The sequence below is a fragment of the Manacus vitellinus genome, unplaced genomic scaffold (genome assembly GCF_001715985.3).
Source record: "Manacus vitellinus isolate BGI_N305 unplaced genomic scaffold, ASM171598v3 scaffold_6_pilon, whole genome shotgun sequence".
Taxonomy (NCBI): Eukaryota; Metazoa; Chordata; class Aves; order Passeriformes; family Pipridae; genus Manacus; species Manacus vitellinus.
In genome coordinates, this window is record NW_021940750.1 from 18,295,402 (window position 1) to 18,320,462 (window position 25,061).

General features: G+C 41.3%; 2 protein-coding genes across 3 annotated transcripts in view; one reads left to right on the top strand and one right to left on the bottom strand.

Moving 5' to 3' along the window:
- Positions 1 to 437: 437 nt before the first annotated feature.
- Positions 438 to 19,082, top strand: PAX9 (paired box 9). Its single transcript, XM_025896067.2, has 5 exons — positions 438 to 483; positions 1,111 to 1,737; positions 4,054 to 4,193; positions 9,125 to 9,277; positions 18,828 to 19,082. Exons 1-5 carry the CDS (start codon positions 438 to 440, stop codon positions 19,080 to 19,082), a joined length of 1,221 nt encoding a protein of 406 aa, XP_025751852.2.
- Positions 19,083 to 24,167: 5,085 nt separating this feature from the next.
- Positions 24,168 to 25,061, bottom strand: part of SLC25A21 (solute carrier family 25 member 21) — a 212,907-nt gene continuing 212,013 nt past the window's right edge. For both annotated transcript variants that reach the window (XM_008924983.2, XM_018082998.1), the window contains one exon: positions 24,168 to 24,312. In XM_008924983.2, coding sequence (XP_008923231.1) covers positions 24,242 to 24,312 — 71 coding nt within the window. In that variant the 3' untranslated portion in view covers positions 24,168 to 24,241. The remainder of the gene's footprint in view (positions 24,313 to 25,061) is intronic.

Sequence of the window (25,061 nt, forward strand, 5' to 3'; positions counted from 1 at the left end):
TTGAGGTTGAAATGCAGAATCAGGCTCTCTCTCGGGATGCAGATTTCTTGCCATTCCCCCCCCACACCTTCACGCCCCTGCTTTCTCCTCGCGAGATCAGAGACTCGGGGCCAGTGCAGCCGGGAGCGCAGGAGGCTGCGAGCCGGTGGCCGGGCATAGGGATTCGTTGGGATTTAGGGCCGCCCTCGAGGTGCCCCGCTCAGAGGAATGGGTAAGTGTCCGGGAGCCGCAGGAGGGTTCAAGTGCTGTCAAGAGAGGGGGAGCGCCCATGCGTCGTCATCTGCCACCGCCGCGGCTCCCTTATTGACTTTGCTCGTGTTCCTACAAGTTGTAAGAGCACGTTGAGGGTCAGGGGCAGGGGAGAGAGAGAGCTAATGACTACTTGGTTTGTTATTAGTGTTATTAGGCGAGTGTGAGGCAGGATCGGAGCCGAGGGGATGGCTAGAGCCCGTGACACGTTGTATATTATTCCTGACACTGATCGTAGTAGTTAACATTTTAGCACGTTTGTTTTACAGCCCAATGTAATCGTGCTGTTAAGCGAGAGGCGCTAACAGCACCAGTAACAATCTTTAAAAAGTTAGTCGCGATTCAGAAGTACCGCGCTGCCCTCGTCTCTACCAAGATGTAAAAGAATTTCCTCAACTACTTTTCCGTCCTCCCCCTCCCCCACGTCTTCGAAAATGTTTTTCTTTTCTTTTCGTTCTCTTCGCGTTCCTTTTTCCTGTGGTAATAAAACCGACTTTTCTGATGGGGCGATCTCGTTTTTCATCTCTGGAATGTGCCTTTTTTTTTTTTTCCTTAATATTCCTGATGATGCACAGTCCGGAGAGCTGCGAAATATGTTGCCACAGATTTTCTTTCTTTCCTTCTTTTATTCTTTTTTCCTCACTTTTTATTTTTTTCTTTTTTGTTTTTTTTCCTCCCCTTGCATCTATTCCCTTCTCCCCCCCTTCAATTTCGGGGACATCTCACTGTTCTAAGGAAGTGTGCGTGGAGTGACCGGGGGGTCCCTGCCTGTGACATCTGTCTGTGATGAGGAACGGCTCAGACGCCCCCTTCTGAGCCATTCGCCATGTCCGACAGCTGTGTTTGTGCATTTGCTTGCAGAACCTGCCTTCGGGGAAGTGAACCAGCTCGGAGGGGTGTTTGTCAACGGGAGACCCCTGCCCAATGCCATCAGGTTGCGGATTGTGGAACTGGCACAACTGGGTATCAGACCGTGCGACATTAGCCGGCAGCTCCGCGTTTCTCACGGCTGTGTCAGCAAAATCCTGGCTCGCTACAACGAGACCGGCTCCATCCTACCGGGGGCTATCGGAGGCAGCAAACCTCGGGTCACCACTCCCACGGTGGTAAAACATATCCGGACCTACAAACAAAGGGATCCGGGCATCTTCGCCTGGGAGATCCGGGATCGCCTGCTGGCCGATGGCGTATGTGACAAGTACAACGTGCCGTCGGTCAGCTCCATCAGCCGCATCCTCCGGAACAAAATCGGGAACCTCTCTCAGCAGAGTCACTACGAGTCCTACAAGCAGCACCAGCCGCCCCCACAGCCTGCTCTGCCCTACAACCACATCTACCCCTATCCCAGTCCCATCGCTGCTGCAGGAGCCAAGGTGTCCACCCCTCCCGGGGTTCCGACGATCCCCAGCACCATGGCCATGCCCAGGACGTGGCCGTCCTCTCACTCAGTGACGGACATCCTGGGGATCCGGTCCATCACAGACCAAGGTGAGGAGGTGGGGGGGGACCTGGGGCCGCAGAGACAGCCAGATAGGGCCGAAGCGTTTCCGTCCCCTGCTCCTGGGCTCCTTCCTCTCCGAGGGTCGGACGGTTGTTATAGTTGTTTCATTCGGGAAACCTCTGGCGTTTTCCCCAGCACGGGCCGGCGCTGAGCTTACTGGAGGATGTGTCTCGGAATGTAGGCAGACCGAAGGTACTGTGATGGGCTGCAGGCGCACCAGCAACCGTCACCGCCGCCCCTCTGGCCCGAGAAGTGGTGACCCTGGCCGGAGAGAACGGCCCGGGTTGCACGGTACTTCTCGCACAGGAGCACTCGGTCCGGTCACGTCCTGGTCCTGACCAAGGCTCGCTGCCGCCCTCCAGTCACGGGCGCCGCCTTGGCGTTACCGAGAAGCCCGTTTTCTGTAGTTTTCGCAATCAGGCCAAATTTGCTCCGGCAGGAAGTTCAAATGTCACCTAATTGCTTTCATTCTATGCTGTATTTTCCTCCGAAGCGGTGGTCCAGGAAAACCGAAGCCCCAAGATTTGTCTCTTTTACCCCTTTCACCTTCTTTCTGTTCCTCTGCCTGGAAACTGCGTCGCGTCTCCCGGCCGCTCGCTGTGCCTTGCTGCAAAGAAAGAGACGTTTTTTTCCATTTCGGTCTCTGCCAGTGAACTAACAGTGAAATTGGTTAAAACAACAGTCCAAAATAACCTTCGCCTATAGTCATCTCTGTGTCTCACTCTTCTTTCACAGTTAGTGGAGAGGGTAGGGCTGGCGGCTGTGATTTCTGTTTTCACTGCGTTTTGAACAGCAACAGTCCCATTCCAGCAACATTTCAAATGCAAAACAATCTTTTAGGCATTGCAGAATAATTTTCTTTTTATTTCTTTAGAAAAGTGGTAGTTTTCAAGCAATATACACACATAAGTATGTTTTATTTATATTCATACATACAAAAAAATATAAGTTTTGTCCTTCTTTGCCCTTCGCAATATAAACTTTATCCTCAGACCACACTGGCACAAAAAATATGCGTGTTTCTGAATTGTCTTTAACAAATACACGCCTGGAAATCCCCGCTCTGTGCTGGGGAGAGGTAGTATTGGCAACGAACATTAAAAAGAATGAGAACATTCGTCTCTCATATGAGAAATGGAGGTTTTTTGGTTTTGTTTTTGTTGGTTTTTTTTTTTTTTTTAGTTAGTTCCTCTTTTATTAACACCACATTGGTAAGCAGGCTTCTGACTTTGCTGCTGGGTGCCTCGGTATCTGCCCCGTCTCCCTCGGCCCTCGCAGCGGCACACATCTTTCTGCAGTGTGAAATCTCCCCCCTCTCCTTCCCATCAGAGAGCCGGGGCTGCGGAATGGCCAGTGCCGCAGATGGGGGCTGTTCGCCCTTGATTTATAGGATAAACTGACCTTGCTGACACGGAAAGGAAGCCCCTATTCATGGGAAAGTGTGAGATCAGCAGAAAAGGGCGCTCACTGAGAGAGCTCAATTTCTTAAGACAACTTCAGATTTGTGCCTTTCCTCAGCCCGGCGAGGGGCCGATCGAGGTGGTGTCGCGGGAAAGCCCCCTCCCACGGCGGTTCCAATGCGGCCGAGCGCGGGGCTCGGGGGAGGGCTTCCCCCTCCCCCACCCCCGCGCCGGGCTTTACGGTGGGGCTCGGGGAATTTGTCCGCCTGCAAAACATCCCGGTATTCCCTTACCGCGGCTAATGCGCGTGTAAAGAATAGGACTGTTATCTCTTTTCCTCCCTTCTTTCTTATCTTCCTCCTTTCATTTTCCCTTTTATTTTAAAAAAATTATTTATTTAATCTATTTAATTTTGTGTTTTGTTTTCTTGTTTTTTTTTTTTCCCCTCCCCAAATTTGTTTTGAGCCCAGCTTATCTGCACCCGTCTCAGGACTTTTTCTAACAGGAGTATCGTTTGTCCTCTGACTCGCATACAAATACCCACTAGGCGAATGCCGTAAATCCTTCTTAGGAGATCCCGGGGGACAAGTGTCTGGCGGCAGCTCCGTCCTGCCAGTGCAGGAACGCGGGAATGAGGGACCCAGCCGGCTCTGGGCCCAACTGGTGATCGCTGCCACAGAGGGACCCGACTTCTTTCTGCCCACAGGTCACCCTCTCCAGAGGCTCCCAGGAGACTCAGAGAGGTGTGGCGGGCAAGGGACCGGCTTCTCATTAGCTCTGCCCCGCAGACTGCGTCCCGTGGGGAGAGGGAACTGTCTCCATCCCGAGGCAAAGCCATCTCCATCTCCCCATCCTGGCCTCTGCATCTAACTCCCTCTTCTCCCCCGCCTTGTTTTCCAGCAGTGAGCGACACTTCGCCTTACCCCAGCCCCAAGGTGGAGGAATGGAGCAGCCTGGGCCGAAACAGCTTCCACCCGCCGGCCCAGCACTCCGTGAACGGGTTGGAGAAGAGCTCCCTTGAGCAGGAGGCCAAGTACAGCCAGGTAAAGAGAGAGGGAGGGACGGGCGGTGATGCACAGGGCCCCTGAGCTCGGCCTCGGGCTACCGCCCTCGGTTTGGAGCCGGTGCCGGAATTCCCTCGGTTTTGATTTGCAAAGACAGGCGACGTCGGGAAAGAGCCTGGCTCTCTCCTCCGCTCCTCTCTCCGCTCCCTTCCTCGGCCCGGCGGCCGCGGCGCCCGGCAGCACCCAGCCGGCCTTTATCCCGGCCAGAGCTCCCGGCGGGCGGAGGGCTGGGCGGTGTCAGCTCTCCCGTCCCGGCCGCCCCCGGGCTGCCCCCGCACAGCAGGCGCTCGAGAACAGCCGCCACCGACCCCCGCGCCGCCTGCCGGGACTGCCCCCGCCTCGGCCGGGCCAGCGGGCACGTCCCGCAGTAGCCGCCGCCCTTAAAGCCGCGTGTTGCTCTGTCCTCAGCGTACTCTGTAGGCAGGGGAATAATTTGAAAATGAGGCGTAATTGCTTCCTACATTAAGCATTTTTAAACGCTTAAGTAGACGGCGAATTTCCTACGTTTTAATTACAACACAATATAACTGTTACTTAATAAATCTCTGTCTAAACCTTTGTATTTGCTAATCAAATCCCATGCCAGGAGAAAAGCTGTAAAAGACTCAACTGTTACTCGTTGGGAAAGCACAGGTTTTGAAAACGTTATTTCCGTGCGATGGAAACATCTCAAAACGTATCAGAGGTCTTTCAGACACATTGCCTTCCGGCCACTCAGTTGTTGTGCTTATAATCAAGTTGAGGAAAACCCACGATCCCTGCTTAGCTTTTTGCCCATTCAAAGACTGAGGTTTTGGATATATTTTCCGAGTTCTGTGTCTGGTTTTAGATTCCATGTCAAGGAGACTTTTGTAGCTCGTATTTGGTGCTGAGAGTAGCTGAATCACACTCTTTCACGTTCAAGATGTGGATCGCAAACTGCGGGAATGCCTGCAAAGAGGTAAATTAGGCAGAGTGAGAAATATTGTAGACCCCAAAAGCAAACAACCGTTTTATGACACATAAACAATACACCACCCTTAATACTGTCCTGTTTGTTTTGTATTACATTTTTTATTATCCCATTATTATTCTGTTAATTTCATATCATATCACAAATAACGCACACTATAGTATAGTGGTGACTGTATGGTTAAAGATAGGATTAGAGTTAGATTTAGAGTTAATACTCCTTGTTGTACATTTTTCTTTAAAGATGAAAAGAAGTGTTAGTAGTCTTACTAAAAATAATGGAAATAACTTGTCACTGTTCTGTAAGAACGGCTGTACTGAGACTATTGTCTGGGCCTTCTGCACACGATCCTGCTGAAATATTCACAGGATCTTGCTCATAGGCTCTAAACCGTTGCCTCTGTTAGATCTCATTTACCTCAACAGATGCGTTGAGGAACAATGTTATGTAAATCAGGTTATTTTTAATGCTGGTGTTGGAAACTATTTTTTATCTTTTTCTTTTTTTTTTTTTTTAATCTTTCAATATATACGATTTAACCTTCATAATATATCAGTGTTCTATTGTCAATACCAGTCTTACCTTAATGTTTTGTTCAACCTGAAAGATCATCTGATAAATGTAATTTAAACATACTTGCTATTTTAAAATGGAGCAAATTTCTATTAATAAAATGGAATTCGTTTATCAAAATACATTGTCCAGAGAGTTTAAAAGGGCAGACAAGCCATATTCAGAACCCTGCTCACTAAAAGAAGACACAGAGGAGATTCTGCTCAGCTCCTTCTCTGTAATAATATGTGTAAACATAATTTGGCTTTGGAAAGTTCTAATGTATAGATCAGTCTATTCATGTGATATTCAGACTTCCTCTCCAGAGAATTCATTCAAACGTGCATTAGTTGCTTTCTTTGTCACAAATTCCTTACTAATTTAGAATGTATCCAGAAAAAAATAATTTCAAATAAGGATAAGACAATGTGACTTTTCTGCATTTTTGCCGCATCCTTTTTGCCAAAATATTTGTTCCAGCCAATGCAAAGTGAAGTTTATGAACCAAATTCTTGCTGCACATAGCACTGACTTACTAGCTGTCCATCAGCTGAAGTGCAGTGAGTCTGGGGTGACAGCAAAGACTCTGATGTCCCTGAATCTCTGCATGGTCTCCCACAATGTGTACTGTTTTGGGTGTAAATAACTTAGCTGTGGACAGGAGAGAACATCGGTTCATTTGTGTGAACCTAGCAAAGGGGTATCTGGAATGGTTGTACAAAAATGGGGAAACTTTAGTCATAATTTATATGCCAGAAAGACCACGGTGAAATAGGTTCTGTCTTTGTACTTCAGGGTAAATGCTGTTTTCTTCTTCTCCTTTGGGCAAAGCTCATTACAAAAGCTGGATCTTCAGGAGGTAGACATCAAATTTCCCCCAGAGAAGAGAAGTTACCGTTCTGTAATATTCCAGTTTTATGTCTCTATTACCAACATCAGAGGTGCCTGCAGCAGTAGAGCAGCAGGGAATCAAGTGTGCATGTTTATCTTAGGCTTTCCAATTTCACAACAGGAGCAGATAGAATTTGCTCTGAAGCACATTAACAACATGATTTTGTGTGAGTGATAGGTAATTCTGCTGTTTCCAACAAGTATCATCTACACATTTAAGCATCAGCAACATTCAAAGATTACCTGTCCATAGTTTGCAAATAGCTCCATAACTATTAGGTGAGTGAAAGACTTGTTCCTTAGTCATGGAGGATAGTATTTTGCTTCTCAAGAAATCCTCTGGAAAGTTGCTCTGCATGAGAAAGACTAGAAAAATTGGGACCAAAGAACAAGGTCTTCTGTACTTAAAAAATGTATTTATTTTATCCCTTCTTTCAAATGATGTACATCTGCTTTAAGACATGGGATTCTGTAGGCTTTTTTTTATGTAAAAGTCTTATTGACCTCCCAGACTTGTCAAACGGCAGCCAAGGCTGACCTCTCCAATGTGTTCCTATGGCTACATTTCAGTCCTTGCCCCAGAGATCAGTGGGAATGCACCCACAAAAAAAGCAGGAAGACTTCACATTTTTGCCTCAGCAATATGCAGTGACATTAGTTTAACATGGAACTGAATCTCTGGATGTAGAACATTTTTCACTTCAAGTATTATGAATTTCCTGGTGTCTCCAGGGCTTTTGTTTGCAATGTTGTTCAGTATTTGGGTTTCAGGAGTTAAAAGCAGACTATGATTCTGTACGAAAGATTTCCCAGGAAATCACAGTCTTGTCAACTTTCTATTCAGTTTTAGTTACCTGATGTCCCAAGTTGTCATTTATACGTAAACAATTGCATAATTTTCCTTGTGCATCATAGTCACAAATTTGTCATACAGCTTTGCAAACAGGGTGACTGTGGATCAGAGAAACTGAAAAGGAAAATAGATTTTTCTGAGAGCTTGGCAGTTTTGGGTCATACACATTTCATACGGAGTTCAGTTATATTGCAGTATTTATACAGAGAGGCACATTCAGTGTGGTGTTGAGCAGCTTCTACACTATTGATATGATGGGTGAATATTCTGAGTATTTTTTGCATTACACAGCTTATACTGAAAGCTGCATTACGAAAAAAACCGCTGAAATGACTGCAACACAAACCCATTTGTAACCTGCATCTGAAATGAAAACACTTAATAAACATGTCTCATATTTAAAATGCAGTTTTCAGACATCTGATGTTTGTGACTTTCTGGACTAACATTATGGGTGTGCAAACAGAAAAAATTGTGGTCTGAATTTACACATGTATGAAAATGCAGAAGATCTGACGTATGTCTGTATGAATGGCTGAGAGGCAAATAGCTTGGAAATAATTTCTTTTTCAGAATTACTTTCTGTATGCATTGTGGGAAGCAGATGTGCACATTGCAAAGGGAGCTGATACTCATTAGTGGGAAAAAACTTGTAACTGGGGGGTCTAAGAGCAAGTGCTTATTGCAAGCTCACTCCTGGAAATGGTACGTAGTTCGTAGGCCTGACTCCAAACCTATTGGAGCTACAGAAAACAATCCTCCTAATTCAGAGTGGCTTGTGAACGCAGTTTGAGTGAAGTCTTCCTCTGGCATATTGGGCAAAACCCTAAGCAGCAACTACCTCATGTCTGCCTCAGCTGAACTTCATCAGCTGTTAGGGGCTTGACTTTTCAGCTTTGCTGGGATATCGCTCCCTGCCCTTTGGCTGTGTTCCGACTGGGGGTCATGAGCTCCACACGCTGTAGGCACATAAAGGGAAGGCTCCATTCTAGGGCAAGCGATTGCAAATAATTATGGGTGCAATTCTGGACAATTATCTGCACAGAAAATGTAGGCAATGAAGATGTTTAGTTGCTGATTTTGTTCATTTCTAGATGAACAATGAATTGTATATTTGGTGGCCACTCATCTGTAATTGTATCTGCAGTGCTTAGTACTCACAATATATGGTAACTTCTTTGGGAATAAGATGAAAATATAACCTTAAATGTTATGGCCAATTACATGATCCTCCTACACAGGTTATTTATTGAAAATTTTAATTAACAGATTACTTATTTGGCATCCTATATTCTAACTCAGTATCCAGGCAGTTGGATTCCTGCTGTGAGTCTGTGCAAAATCCATCCATGATAGAAGTCTGGACCTACTGCTCCTCAGTCATACCCAAGCGGGAGGAGGGGGGTGAAGCTGTTAAGGACAAATGCTTATTTGCTTTCTTGCTGTAGTAGCTAGCAGCATTGTTAGCAGAATCTGGTGCAGGGTTCAGACGTTGGCTTGGAGATTGGTTCTGTGTCACTCTCACTAGGATCTCCAGACCAGACCTGTTATTAAAATATTGTCACTAAGGTGGCTTGCTCAAGGTCTAGGCATCCATATCATTGCATGTTGTGGGTGAGGAGGATGAGATGATCCCACTACATGCACCCGATTCCTTCCCAGGTGATCTGGATGGCACCCCATTCGAACCCCATTTGTGAGACCTGCCTCTTACTGGCCACCTGCTTCCACAGCCAAAACACAGTGCCCTGCCCACCAACCCACATGGCTTCAGGGCACTCCACCTGGATGAAACTAATAAAGAAAGTCAGAGAGGTGAGTGAATGGTACAATGACACTCAAACTGAACTCTGAGCACCCTCTGCTCAAAGGGCCCCAACCTGCCAGGAGCTCTGCCACGACAAACAGGACCAGGGTCTGTAAAGCGAGAGTGATGGCAGATACCTATCACAGCCAAGGAGCAGAGTGCCTGGAGCAGGGGGATTAGATCTTTATCTGTTCAGTCTGGCAAGTGTATTGGCAAGTATATAGACTGTATGATGCATTTGAATTTGTCTGTTGTGGTAATTTTTCAGCTTTTAGGAATTGCCTACGTATCTACTCATAATGACCATAGGCATTCAACAATCGATGGGCTGTAATTTCACCCACCTTAGTTTACTAGCTTCCCAGTAACTGCCTCTGCAGTATCAGAGATTTGTTAGACATAGGAGACTGGTGTTTTGCCTATCTCTGAACAGGACAAAGTGGAGATTTTGCTAGGTTGACCTCATATTTTTCTAGCTTCTAGTCATTGAGGACCCCTTTGAAGCATCTGCAAGTCTCCTCTTCCAACCTCAATTTCATTTAAACAATGTCATATTGAAATTACAATACATTGTTAAATATATAATATTAAGAAGACATTTTTCATAGAACCTTTCAATAATTCATTATAGTGTTAACTAACAGAGTAGAAAGAACGAATGTTTATTCCTTCCAGTGTGTTTGCTTGTTTAATGTCCACGTGTGCCTTGCCCAACTCCAGATTTGGCAAAAATACCAAAGCAGAATTATTGTGCAAATCTCTTCTAAAACTATGGGAATCTGTTGTTAATTCCCACTCAAAGGAGTTTGCTTATATGACATGATTTTTTTTGTGCTTTCCTACTATTCTCGTAAGAACAGTGTATATGTATAAGGGAGATTGAAGTTGTATCTTTGTCATCAGAATCAAACTTTGCGCTCCATAATCTGCTTTCACTCCACTTTGAGATAGTCTGGTTGTGAGGTTTGTTAAACAGAACATATGCCAAGAACCAGCACCTTCACTGAAAAGGCAGTGACTTCCATTTATATCACCCTTCTTAACCTCGAGTATGAAAGGAAAGCAACCATTCAGTGAATGTAAAGACCTGGCACAATAATCTACGTTTGGAGACATTTCAGATGGACATATTAGTGTGTGCTTGGTGTACTGTATGTGGTAGATCTTACTTCACTGTGAAAGCTATCTAAACCCATCCTACTCCTGAAAAAGGACTGGAAACCTTTACTCATCTCTTTTCCCTTGGAATGTGCTTAGGCTTTACAACAACCTCTGTCTGCCTTGTATCCACTTGCCTTTTTGTCCTACCTCTCTTTGCCTCTGTTGTTTTTGTAGAAGATTCCTCAGTCTCAGAGAAGGAGTGGGGGTTCTTTGGGGTTTTGTTTGTTTGTTTCTTTGATTTTTTTCTTTCTTTGTTTTGGGTTTTTTGTTTCTTTTTATTTTCTTTTGTTTCTGCTGTAGTTTGTTTTGGAAAAGGCATAAAATGCCCCTGGCTCCTTTAGGAAAGGATTCGTGACGGTGTATAAATTCAAGTTACCATTACTATTTCCAAACCTGGAATTTTATTTCCCTGAAGAGACTGAGATTTAAAACTTGATAAGAAAATATAATTAAGAGTGGTCTTGATGCATGTCCCAACTACAGTTAAAACACTGAATTGATATTATCTGGTTTCTATGTTATTCAGTGCAGCTGGGGATGCCTATAAGTAAAGGAAACAACTTTAAATTAATAAAAAAGCATGTTAAACATGGGGAATGGGATCTGCTCATTATTAAAGGAATGAACTTTATTTTAGAAGGAAGTAGTGTGATTTTCTTACGCAGTACATTGTTATACATTGAATTTAATAACGGGAGAAATAGCTGTAAAGAAAATGTCATCTTTTGAAGAGATACTGTATAAGATTGGGTAGCTAATAATGTGTGGAATCTTGGAGGACCTGGGCATGCAGATAGCTCTGTTTTAATTGTGACTTCAGCTAGAATACCAGCATTGCTTCCCACAACTTACAGTGAAAGAGAAATACTGTAATTATGCATTCTTGAAAGGTATCTCTTTATTTTTCAAAGCTTAGTCTTCTGGAAATCAATGCAGCTCAGCTGAGCAATAGATCAACTCCAAAACCCTTGCCCATGTATTATTTTTAAAAGCTTCTCAATTCCAATGTATTATCATTGTTCATTCTTGAAAATAATGGCATATGTTTCTAAGTAATATCCTACATACAAAATATTACCCCTTCTGTTGAAAATTTTTTGGCTGTCAAAATTATTTAATGGCAATGTCTTAAATTTTCGGAGTCTGTTTTATTCTCTGCTGCTTGCAGTGAAATTATTAGAAAATCAAGGGGGCCTATGTTCAATAAAATAAGTTTGTTCATCTAAAAATATGGGTATATAGTCTAAGATAAAAATATTTCTGGAAGAAACTTTTCCAGCACTATAAAAAGCAAACCTTGATTTGCAGGGTAAACTCTGACTGCGTTATTCACATACAACTAAGCAATTTAAAAAGTATTTTAATAAATATTTTAATAAAATCTGTTATCATAAGCTGGGGAAATTTACTCAGTTCTCGCTTTTGTAATCCTTTTTCTTTAGGTAACTCTGACTTACCTGTGTAAGCACATTATTTTAGTGGAAGATTGGGCTGAACAAGTGTTTGTAGAATCATGTAATTTTTCTCATTGATGCTGCAGCACTGAATTGCAGCTTCAGAATTTAGGTCTAATTTAGTTTACTACAATTTCTACAAAAGTATTATTTAAGGTTATTAATTTAAAAACCTTTAAAAAAGCATAGGTGTATTGCTTAGATTGTTTCGTCATTCCATTTTCCTAAATGGCACTTCCATTACAGGCATGCTGCTGCTGTTTTACTTGGAAAATTTGTTTACTCTTCCCTTGGGATCCCATATGTTGGTTTGATTTATAAATCATATTTAACCTCCAATTAAAGAGGGAGATTTAGCACGTTTGCTGCCTTGATGTTTGCAGTTTGTGTTTGACTGCTCCTAGTCTTGTTGCCATAACCTTTTTGACTGGTTATGTGCATGTCACTAAGAACATGAGATATCCTCTGGGTTTTTATGGTAATTTACTCCTTTGATTGAAGGACTAGATATTCAACTCTGTTTCCTGCTATGCTTTTTTGTTGCTGTGGGAAAAATGACTTCTGTGGCATCTACTTTGTGACTGTGTTTTCAGGACATTTAGAAAAGATTCATCATTTGCAGAAATTGTTTTAAGGTTTTCATTTTGAAAAACCAGCAGTGAGAGAGTGTCTGTCTCTCTGTGGAGCTGCAATAGCATCGAAAGCTACTGCCAGCACTCCACTTTGCTGGGGAGCTGCAGCTCCCAATAAGGCAGCTGTGGTACCTCTGCAGATTTGTTTCACTTGCTCTCAGGGAAAAGCTCTGCGCTGGAGGATCAAGGCAATGTGCTGAGCTTGCTGATCCAAGGACAGGAAGGATTCATTCCACCCAAGTCAGTGTCAGAATTGAGAAATACATACAAAAGAGCAACCTTATTCACCAGAGGTGTGTTTCTTAAGCCATGACACAGACTGAACTTCTGCTGACTGCAGCAGGGGACTTTGGGCTGAGTCACTGTCCAGGTTCATTAGGGCTGGTGAATTAGGTAAATCGAGCTTTGAAGCCTATGCTACTTCTACAGAAACACTTTTCTTTTTTTTACATAGTTATTTAGAATACTTCTACCAAGCATGCACTCCTGGTCTATGCAATAAATAATCTATTTAATAAAATATTGTAACAATTATATTACAATGGACAAGTAATTGAAATAATTGTTAATAATAACTTTAAAATAAGAAGAAACATTTACATTCTTTTGGACACTCATTGAATTAGACTATAAAACTGAGGTGGCATCCTCTCACGGCATCAAATCTGCTGTCTTTTGTATTCATGTAGATCTGAAATGAGATAATTTGCATTATTGCTATTAATGATAGCTAACATAAATACAAGTCTGTGATTTTGAATACTACAACTCTGCATCATTTTCTGAAACATTTAGAAGCCACATGGGAAGGGAACACAGGAGATGGTCTAATTTTGATACTGAGAGAACACATATCTAGCAAGCAAAAGTCAGAGAAGGACAAGTAACGAAGGGGATAAAAACCAAAATTAATGTTAATTCATTACAATATAGAATCTGAATTTATACCATGATGACAGAAAGTGGAATCTATCTTGTGTGTTTCTGTGGTTCTTCTGTGACCAAGGCAGAAAAAAACAAAGTATTTTGTCTCATGTGGATTCATTGGGAAGTTTGTCCAGAAGGTTTGTACCCTGTGTCTCCTTACCATGCAGGAGAAAGGACACTGAAGCTGTACAACTCATTATATAAGCATAGCCTTCATAACAGAAATCAAGGTGTGTGTGCTGCTTACTTTGTGTTTGGGGAGGAACTGTTTGACTTTTAGGAGTCCAAACAGCTAATGGAAATCATTTGTTCGAAAGACATTCCCACATGAGCTTGGTTCTAGACTTGTTTTTCATCCACCCACTCCCTCCGTGTCGCAAATCCCAAACAGACTGAAAACAATTACAAAAAAAATGGTCTCTAGTTAGTATAGTATTTAAACTGACTAAAACTAAGGATTTCAAAGCTACTGAACCAACTCCTTTACTGATGGAAATACGTGCTGTTTGCTTGTTTCAGCAGCATCATTTTATGTGACCTAAAGCAAGGTGCTATGTCCATCGTGGCTTTCAGTTCTGGCCTGCATATTCCTTTCACTGTCACTGGCATGTATCAGCAGCAACTCCTCAGAAAGGCACCAGACCCAACTCATGATCCTGACCCAACCACTGGTGTTTTACTGGTATTTTTGCGAGAACGTTTAACCAAATTTGCGAATTGGTGGGAGGTCATGTGTTCTAGGTTTCGAACACAGCCCTAAAATTTGGAAATACTTATTCCATCAGTTGCCTCAAAACATTGATAGAAGCAGAAATTCAGAGCAAATGTTTCTCTCTGATCTTTGTGGAAGCCCTAGAGTAAGCACTTTCAGGAACCCTTATCTCTTGCACAGCAGAGGTTCTTGTTCCGTTAGAGCTACACATTTGTTTGTTTGCTTTGAAAAATTAGATTTCCCCTGAAAAGTGAAGGTCTAAATGAAGAAAAAAAATATTTATAAAACTTAAAAACCAGGTTCAAGAACCTCTGCACTTAAAGCAAGTTTTAACGGTTTTAAAAATCCATAAATACCATGGGGTTCTTGCACTCCTAATTATGAATGTTTAGATTTTGGTGTTCATTTCCTCTGATTGAAATACTACAGGATGAGTTATTCATCCAGTATATACAGGGTCATGGAACTTAATCCCCTCCATTTATTTTAAGTGAATGTCATGTTTGTAAAAAGTGCCAGATTGACAGACCAGATTCAACCCTTCTGATAACCTACACTTTGTATCTAAAGCTGTTTAGAAGTAAAAACTCTTGCAGTTAAAACTATTGGGTCAAGTTCTTCACAGATGAAAATCAGAGGGTTTTTTTGTTTTGTTTTGTTTTGGGTTTTTTTGTTGGTTTTTTTTTTTTAATTGAGTAGCATAGTTTTAAATCACACAATATGAGGTTTTCTCTATCCCCTCATCTTTTAATTTGGGTCAGAGGAGGCCTTTGACTGCTTTGTGGGTATGGCTCAAACCTCCTCTGAAGCAGAACCATGGTCTGTGCTGGGCCAGTTCCTACCCATCCCAGTGCCGCCTCCTTGGCTGAGAGTACCTACTGGCATCCATAGAATCATGGGTTTGAGTGGTAAAGCTTTGTAGCAGTGGAACAAAAATAAGAATGATTCACCAATTCAGTGAGGCAGCGACAACAGCTTTCCAGTGTTGTTGGCCTCTGACGTTGCAACTGGTGGTCCCTAAACAACTGCCTCCACATCCTACCCTCAGTAGCTTTCTCACATTCTAAATAGATGCTATAAAACCAGCTGTTATCACAGTTGTATTTTGAATAAGTGTGTGTGTGTGTAAAAGAATTGTTCTGGCTGTTATAAATTAGGATAGGTATTGTTTTAAATTAAGCTTTTACGAAAACTCACTAATCTTTAGTCAAGTCCCATATGTTTTATCAACAAGTATCCAAGCAGCACCTCCAGTATAATTCAATAAAAAACTTAGGCTTCTCCAATAATTATAGTTCAGAGACTTTTATTTTACTTTGTGCCATAAGGCCATGGAACATGTGCGATTGGATTAAATATTTATCAACAATGCCTGTTGATAAAATATTTATCAATAATGTCTGCATTACTGTGAGCTGTTCAGGAGCTCAGATTTGCCTCAAATCATGCAAAGTGATCCATTTCTGATTGCTGAGGAAGTCCTGGCAGCCTTGTCTGTAGGAGCTACAGGAGGGTGGGACAGGGGCTCGAACACTGGTGGACCAGCAAAGAGGTGCCTTGTCAGCACATTGCCTGGCACAGACTTAGTCTGTGTCCACTAGCATATAGCCAGACAGCGCCCCATTGTGAGGCTGGTCAGGGAACAGTCCAGGGACTCTGCCTGACAGGCTGTGTGGATAAGGCCACCCCAATTCTGGCAGAAGAGAGGTTAGCTATGGGGCTGAGTGTTGCATGGTGCTGCTCATCTTCAGGGCCAAAGATTTTGTCCTAGTCTGTTTTATTTACATGTACAGACAGAGTCATCACCTCCATGGATATTTTTTTTTTCCTGGACACAGCATTATATACAGGAGGAAGTAATTTCCTGAGTACCAAAATTTGCATTTCTCTACCCATATACTCTTAGCCTGTGGTGGTGGGATGGGCAGAGGTGCTTGACAAAGTGATTACATCAAGTGGTATTTTGACTTAGCATAATGCAACACCATGCACAGATTTGAAGGATGCACTTACAGTTGTGTTCTTCCTCAAATGAGAGTCTGTTAGAGCATTTGCCTTTTCTAAAGAGCAGCTCCAAGAGGAAGTGCCTAGAGCCCTTTTCTAAAGAGCAGCTCCAAGAGGAAGTGCCTAGAGCTTGGAGAGCATCCTACAGCATGGCAGTCTGTACAGCATATGGGAAACATTTTCTCTTCTCTGTGGCAGAGTTCTGGCTTTTCCCATCCTTTTCTGTGGTGGAGGGCAGCAGTAACAACACAGGAAACTGGAGGTACATGTGCATCCTTTGCAGCCTGGGAGGAATCTTTTCAAAAGCACAATCAAGGGTTCATGGGACATGACCACTCATAGCGAGGAATCCTACTTAAAATGGGGCTTCCAGACACAGCCTTGAGCCCACTGCTTGGTACCAGGCTCCTTGTCAGTGGGAAAGCCTGAGGAACAAACAGGACCTTCTCAGAGTCCAAAAAACCTCTTCTGAGTTTCCAAGGCTGGAGGTTTGTGCTGTCTGAATGGCTTTGAGGCTTCAGGGACTTGCCCCATGTCTTTTCTCCTTCCAGTACCCACCCCTTCAGGGTTTCTGTACTTCTCTGCGCAGAATATGTTTGGTTGTGGCTCTTGATATCCCAGTGTTACAACCGGCTTTAGTGGCTCTATTGCCTCTGTGCAAAGCTTTTTGTTGGTGCTTGTTAAAAAAAACAGAGAGGTGCTCATTCTTGTTTCATGTTTACACATTGGAAGAGGCAGTGAGCTTGGAGATTGGCAGCTTTTTAGGGCTTGTCACATTTTTTACTTTCCAGTGAATTCAATGAAGTAATTTTCCATGTGATTCAAGAATTGTACTGATTTACAGTGCAATTATTTTCAGGTTTATATTAATTAGTATTGTTGCAAACACTGATATTTAGAGCTGAGGCTAAAGCATAGTTCTGAGACACAGTAGGGTACATGTAATTAGAGTTGAAGGTCAGATGACATATTTGGATTTTCAAAAGGATAAGGCAAGTTCAGCAAAGTGTTTATGGATTTCGAATGACAATTATGTTGCTGCTGCAGCTCTATGCTTTGTACTGATTAATATTCCTATTGGAGGCTTGTGGCTGGGGTCCCATCACTGTTTCCTGCTGTTTTAGATTGGGGTACAGCAGAATTAGTGTTTAGTTTTCCATGTGACAATGAGAGGATAGTCCAGCCAGCGGAACTGGCAAAGTTTATTGGTTACATCAAGTTACCTTACTAGGAAACTTATGACCCTGAAAACAGGCCAATGCCCTTTATGAAGGTAAATACTGGAATTTTCAGGCAGGTGCAATCCAGACAGGAATTGAACAAGTTAACACCATGTGAAGTTTTAGCAGACACAAAGGTCTGTTTCATTTCTTAACTTTGCACTATTCAGGTTAGGTCCACTTGTACCGGGTGATTAAAAATGGCAGATAACTACAGGATTTGCTAACTCAATACCTCTTCTTTCATATTCAGACAGGAAACATTTCTGAGAAAAAATGCCACCCCAAATCCTAAAACAAACACTAAACAAATTGAAACTTAAGCAAGATAAATGATCTTTGTTTGTACCTGTTGTGCTGAAGAAACCTTTACAGGGTGTGAAATAAACCACCATACACTTTTTAGTTAAATAAAGAGTCATTAATTGTGAAATCCTACTGTGGCTGACTGAAGGACTCTCCCTTCTCTATTTAAATAGAAACCCTTCTCCCCAGCCTAAGGAAGGACCTAGGAAAATAGCTTACAGGAAAGGACCCAGCCCCGCAATTGTTTTTTGCACAGAAGCCCTATTGAAACCAGGAGGAGCTATGAGCAAAGAACATTTCAAAGTTTTTATTCCAAGTACCTATGAAATATATTTTTAAGACATCCTCAATAATACTACTACTATTATAGTTCTGTCTCATGCTCTGAACAAACAGCTAGCTACCCAAGAGTTTAAGATGTACCCAATTCCCCCAGGAGTGCTGCTTTGGGATCTGTGCCTGCACCTGCCTGGGGCAGCTCAGGGCTGAACCCACCCTCTTTCAGTTCCAGGATGGATGAGGCACTAGGATGGATTAGTTTCTTCTTCTGCTGGTATGTCTGTGGTCACTGCACACTCAGCTTAAACTGCCACTGCACTATCCAACAGGGCCTGCAACAGTGGCCAAAATTACCTGTGCAAAATTTGGGAAAAGTGGGTAAATATTGCAGTCCACCTACTCTAACCCATGGGACTCATTGCCAAATGGATTAAGGTGCTTAGTGAGAGGGGGGGGAGAAACTCATCACAAATCCCTCCAGCAGTAACTCTCAAATATAATGATTAGATGCAACCATGGACTTTTAGGAGTCTGTGAACAACAGCTTGCGGGAAGATAGGCAGGCATACAAGGGTCTCAGCAGTTCCTGCCCTGCTCTCGGTGTATGTTCCTTAAACATCTGCTGCTGGTCCTTGTCTGAGACAGGTTACTGGGAGCAGTGTGAAGTGCTGATTGCAGTGCGGTATCTGGTCTTAAAAGCAGAAAGGGCCACTGAACCCCTGAAATTCAGGGGAATGGTTACGGGTTGCTCTCTGAGTGTCCCTACTCACCCTAGTTTTTGTACAAAGCCCCAGCAGCATCTGAGGGCAAATCTGATGTGTCTTACTCTCTCAGAAATGTTTTTCTCTTCTGTCTCCTTTCAGGCACCCAATGGCCTCCCAGCTGTCAGCAGTTTTGTGTCGGCACCAGCCATGCCTCCCTACGCCACACCAGCCCAAGTGTCACCTTACATGACGTACAGCGCCACTCCATCTAGCTATATGGCAACCCATGGCTGGCAGCACGCTGGAGGCACCCCGTTGTCCCCTCACAGTTGCGATATCCCTGCCTCGCTGGCGTTCAAGGGCATGCAGACAGCCAGGGAGGGGAGCCACTCTGTCACAGCCTCTGCTCTCTGATGCGGGAGTCCAGGACCACAAGGAGCTTGCTGGCTTGTCATCCCCTGAGCCTAGCTCACAGACTGTTCTCTTTGTGCTGGTGATACCTGGCATTTCTCCTCATGACTTGTCTCCTGTAAGACTTTTGGGATAGCAAAAGCTGAAGACAACACCAGAAAGTGAGAGAAGTGTGGTGTTGTGCTCTTAAAGACCTTGTGTCCCTCAAAGGGCTCATGGAGCCTTGTCCCACTCTCTCCTGGTCAAACCACAGATATTTATTCTTAATCACCACAAACTTTCTAAATGTGCAATTGTTATTTAGATTTGTGTAAAAATCAATAAAGAAAAATCACCACAGAAAATTCTGCTATACCTTGAATCAGCAAAGGTGCCTAAATGGGAGGTGTTTGCTGATTGCCTAGAGAACAACCCTTTTGTTGATGAGATTATACAATGCACTGTTATTAAGAGGTCATTTTTGGTTGTTTTGTCGGGTTTTGGTAATCAAATATAGAACTAAGGCAGTAGGTGGCTCTCAGATTCTTCTGTCATGTCTCCATCATCAGGCAGTAGTAATAACTTTGTGATTTGTAAATATAGGCTTTTGACAACATTTGTTTTCACCTTCCAGTACATTTCTCTTTCTCTCTGCCTCTCTCTTTTTCTCTTTCTCTCTTTCTTTCAGTTAAAAAGGTGATTTCTAGCTATTTTCTGTGTCTTTGCAGGGTGAGGTGATAGCCTCAGGTGATGAGGCTTAGGTAGGATTTTTTCATCATGTTTTTGTGCCTACAGTGGAGGCTTCAACATCTCATGAAATAGTTATCTCTTTGTCAGAAGATGCAAAGGCAGAAATCCAGCTAAGTAACTCTCCACAGCTATACCCAGTCTCCCAACTTCACGAAACACCATATTCAGGTGAAGAGTACAAACAGAAATGGGTGGAAAATACCTGAGCGAAACTGAAGACTGTAGAGAAAAATGCTGTTAGCATGCAACCTGTGCAGAGATGCGTACAAAGCCATGTTAGTCAACAAACCCACTGAGAAACCGAATTGTACCGTAATTTTCAGCTCACTTGTGTTCAGCTTTTTCGGCCCCAAGAATACGTTGTAATTTTTTAAAGAGGAAGTTGTCTTTAATTTCTGCTTTAATGAATGTAAAATATGGCTCTTGGTAAAGTTTACATAGTTGTTCTGAAGCATTTTTTTCCCTTATAGATATACTGGTGGTGGTGCTACAAACACAGATATTATTTAATATTAGCAAATTCCCTTTCTACATTTCTGTATCCAGTGGCAAGTACTCTGTGCCAGTTATTATGCTTTAAACTTTAATCTCAAGAGAGCAAAAGTTCTGATCTTTGAAAATTTACTTGTTTTCCTTGGGCAATAATAAAGTTCTGACTATTATTATGCTTTCCCCATGCTGTAGGTATGTTCAGAATATGAATGTGGAAAAAAAAAAGCCTGGTGTGACATTTCATTCTTCACAGAATATTAATATATTATGTATTTTTATAAATATTTTTCAATAACTGAAATTACACTAGACATAGTAAAAGCAAAGGAGAAAATATCATTCTTCATATATTGTTCTATCTGCAAACCACGTTAAACCTTAATTCAGTGGGAAAGTAAAATACAGTCCCCTCTTAAAATGCAGTCCTCTGTGGATTTCCAGCTTTCATCACCAAGATAGCTGTGCGTAAATTTTCATAACAATCTTAGTGATCAGTACTTATGTCATACACAGTATGTCCACTAAAATATAGATAGACTCAGCTGGTTGCTGTCACCTTTGCTTTTTGCATTAAAAAAATAGTTAACGGAACTGCATTTCTATAAAGAACACAGGTATTGTATTCTGGCCCCAAGGAAAGAAAATCTGATCTTGGATGCTCATTCATGTTCTTCAGCCTCAAAGGCATTCAACAGCTGTTTAGCTTTAATGAGATGCTGAAACCCTTGTTATTCAGCTGAACACTTTTTCAAGAATGTTTCTCTGAAACCACTAAAGGCAATATGCCCACAAGTGCATTTCCACTCTGCCACACTCTTAGTGACATGATGGATGTTATTCTGCCTTTATGCCATTATAGCAGAAATAAGATGAGCCTTAACACCATGAGAAAGACATTGGTTTAATTCTAGACAAGCTCTTCACTAAAAATAAAACAGGGGAAAAAAGAAGATAAGAAAAATATCATGAATAAATAAGTGATTAAGTTGGCAACCTTGTTGTTTTACTGGATTATAGAATTATTGGGTAAGTCTTCCTATTGTTATCCATGCAAATCAAAAAAGGGACTTCAAAGGGAAAAAAAAACCAAAGAAAAAGGAAGAGAAGCCTTCCATAGCACAGCTTTTTTAAACTTCAAGAATTCACAAGTCTGTAACAAAGTGTACCTGCATTAAAAATTTTCCAAATTTTTCTGAGTAACATGAGGTCATTTCCAGAGTAAAAGTTGTCTTTCCTGACATTCTCATGGGATATTAGTGTGTTTTGGGGGAGAGAGAGACAGATCGTTAGCTTGTATGAGTTGTTTGCACTATCTTCTCTTCAGCTAAATCAGGGTAATTTATACAGCAAGGACAGGACACGATGTTAATTATTCCTCACATGGGAATACATCATCATAAACAATTTTGTTTTGTGTTTGTTTAGCTACAGCTTTCTGTGCATCTGCCTGCTGTACATGACACCTTACCCCTGAATGGGAAGTCAGTGGGGCTGTGTGCAGAAAGTGTTGCTCAGAGTGAGCAAAAGTACCTGACCTTGGCTCTTTGTGAACTGCCTGTGACAGTTCATTTTCGCGTGAATTTTCATAAATCTTTTAAAAAATGTAAACCTATGATGCAGAATATTTCTTTGCACAAGGAATTTTTTCCTTGCTTATACTCATGGGTAAACTGAAAACTGCAACATATCAGCTTTCTAACCACACAACTTTAAGCCACTTTACATTAAATTAAAGAGAAAAAGGGAGTTGTTTTTCAAAAAATAATAAACAAGGGTTAAATACTGTTGTGAAATACAAGGGTATAAATTTGGAGTGAACCCACAGAGGTCAATGGATGCATTTGGGAAATATGCAGTATATGTGGGTGCAGAATTTAAGTTTTTAATCTGAAAAGTCTACACTTCATTCCCAGAGTGTCAAATGTTTTCAAAGAAATCAGTGAAGCCTAATAATACTCCCTTCTATGACAGCCAAACTGTGTTTGCATGGTCCTTTGGTGTAGAACTGAATCACAGCCCATATTACACCAGGGGTAATGGGGGATTGGGCTGGCATGCTCATAGGTTAGTTTTCCAAGCCCATGATGTTTTCTGTTTTCTAATTGTTCTCATTTTATCAAAGATCAGGCTGAGCTATTAACTGAAAAAATCATGTTGGAAAGGATGTAAAACTGAAGGCTATATATGTATATACAGTATGTTTAAAGCATTTTATTTTTATATTTTGAATGCTCTAAATTAATAAAAGACAAATTATGAAGCATTTGGCTTTAGTTTTTGAAATTATCTTTGTAGTGTCTTCTCTTTGGCTAAATACTGCTAATGAAATGCAACAACAAGGAACATTTGCCTTAAAACTGTAAACCTAAACAGAGTTAATTTTATTGATTTTAGCTATGGAGTAGAATAGGTATGAGAAGCCCCTGTTGCCAAATTCAGACAAAAAAGAGGTTTATTGAGCATGTCAATACAGGCATCCTTGAAAGTGCTGAAAATGCATTTCTATTTTTAGCTTTTTATTGCTTTTTTAATGCATTAAAAACCCCTGTGAGATGAGACTTTTCACATGAACTGTCATTTTCAAGTAACAATGTGGAAAGATATTTCTTTATCAGGTTTGTACCTCATTAAGAGAAAGAACAATTAAAATTAACAGTATGAATGTAGCATGAGGAGTTACAGAAACTTTCAGCAATTGCAAGATATATACTCATTTGACAACAAACCAAGTTATATAATGGGAACACCTTTATAGCAGAATAATGTGTAATTTTAAGTTATTGAAAGAGTTCTTTTAAAAGAAAATGTAGAATGGCACAACTGCATGAACAGAAACCATATTTTCAGTCAGCATAACAGAATTTACTGTATTTTACTGAGATATTTATAATGTCTAGTACAGACATGAGTACATCTCTGAAATATTATTTATATTTACAGTGACTGGGAAAAGTAACAATTCTAGCATTTTTTTATTTATGGAAAAGTACATTTCTTTGAGGTGCACAGCTAACTAATTACAACTGCGTGTGTGTTATCAGTCAGGAAACTTTTTTCACCACCCCATGATGGAAATGAAAGGCTAAAGGGGCAGTCAGGGTGCACTGAGCACTTTTATCACAGGCCAGATCTTTTAGGAATAGTATATGATGGTGGATAAAAAATTCACAGTAAAATTTCATATGCCTGAAATTACTTTTTTCTGCTTATTTGTTTACTCATTTCTTCTACGAGTCCCATGTTGTTTTCCATTTTTTACGTAACTTGATTCAGACTAATTATTTTCAGTATCTTCTGTGACCTGAATGAGATTTCTACAATACAGGAACAAGTAGGATATTTAATGGTATGCGTATTTTTAAGGTTGTGGCTGTTCTTTTCCTATCTGAACTCCCAACAACTTAAAAAGTTCTTCTATGACTGCTGAAATCACACTGGGCTAACTGAAACTGGACCCAAGATTACTCAAGAGCTGCAGAGTATGGGTCATGTTCTTAATGTGGAGTTAATGGAGCTGTCAGTTTATACTAGCTTAGTATCTGGTCCCCCAGGATTATTCATTTTTTTTCCTGAAAATCCCCTGAATGTTATTATCTTGCTATTTCAGTTGAAACTTTTAAAAACGTGTATAGCTATATAAGATGATTCTCAGACAAGAATTCCTTTAAAAACTAACTTTTCCCTAAGTCTCCTTTATATTTTCTCTTGATCCTGCAAAACAATTACAAATATCAACAATGCTATGTAGTTATGCACTTACAGAAAAGCATGTGTTTAAATTTTTTCTTGGATCATGTCCTGAACACCAACTTTGCTTTGAACTTATTAACGTCAGTGCAATCTGAGGGCATTCAACACCATAAAGGATAAGAATAACTTTTACTTTATTGAAGTGTATTTTAGAATGCATATAATTTTAAAGAGTACATTTTTCAGAAGTGCTACTTGTGATTAACTGTGTCCTGAAGCCATGCATAAACGTATTCGTAAATCAAAAGCATCACTGCACCACCTGGAAGAAAAGATAATATTTTACTACACAGAAAATTCAGTATTTTCAAGATTTTATAGAGCATTTGTAGTGTGTAATATAAACCAGGATATGACAAAGCTTTATTTGCAAAAGAGATAATTCTACTAATTCCCTAGTACATTAAAAAGTCACCAATTCTTAAACCATACAAATTTTACTTAATATTAGACCAAAAAGTTGATGTAAATAATTTCATATTAAATCAAATTCACTCTCTGCGTGATTTTTCCTAACATTTTTCTTTGTTCTTCTACAGGTGAAACTGTTAATCTGAATATGTATACATTTTTGTGTTTGTTTAGTTAGATTTGGCCATGAAAGAGCAACTTGACAGGTAGAATGACAAAAATTCATCACCAGGGTGATGAAAATGCTTCCAGGTAAGATTCAAGAAAGGTTTTCACTTGTTTATTTACCATGTCTAAAGCAGAAAATCACAGTATTGAAATTAGTGTAATATTCCTGTGCATGTACCTGGCTACAAATCCACAGGTAAAGTTTTGATCTCATGAAATGGCATTATCTGCTAGAATTGATAACAGTATAAAATTCCAGCTTGAAAACCATAAAATATCTTTACTTTTAGTGAAGCCAGACTATAACTGGGCTGTAATTACTATATGAGCTAAAGAAAGGGACATTTCAGAGGGTATATATATAACAAAGTATATAGAGAAGCTTCTAGTTGGAGAAGATGGGAAAAGAGAATGAGGCTGCATGAGTAAAAG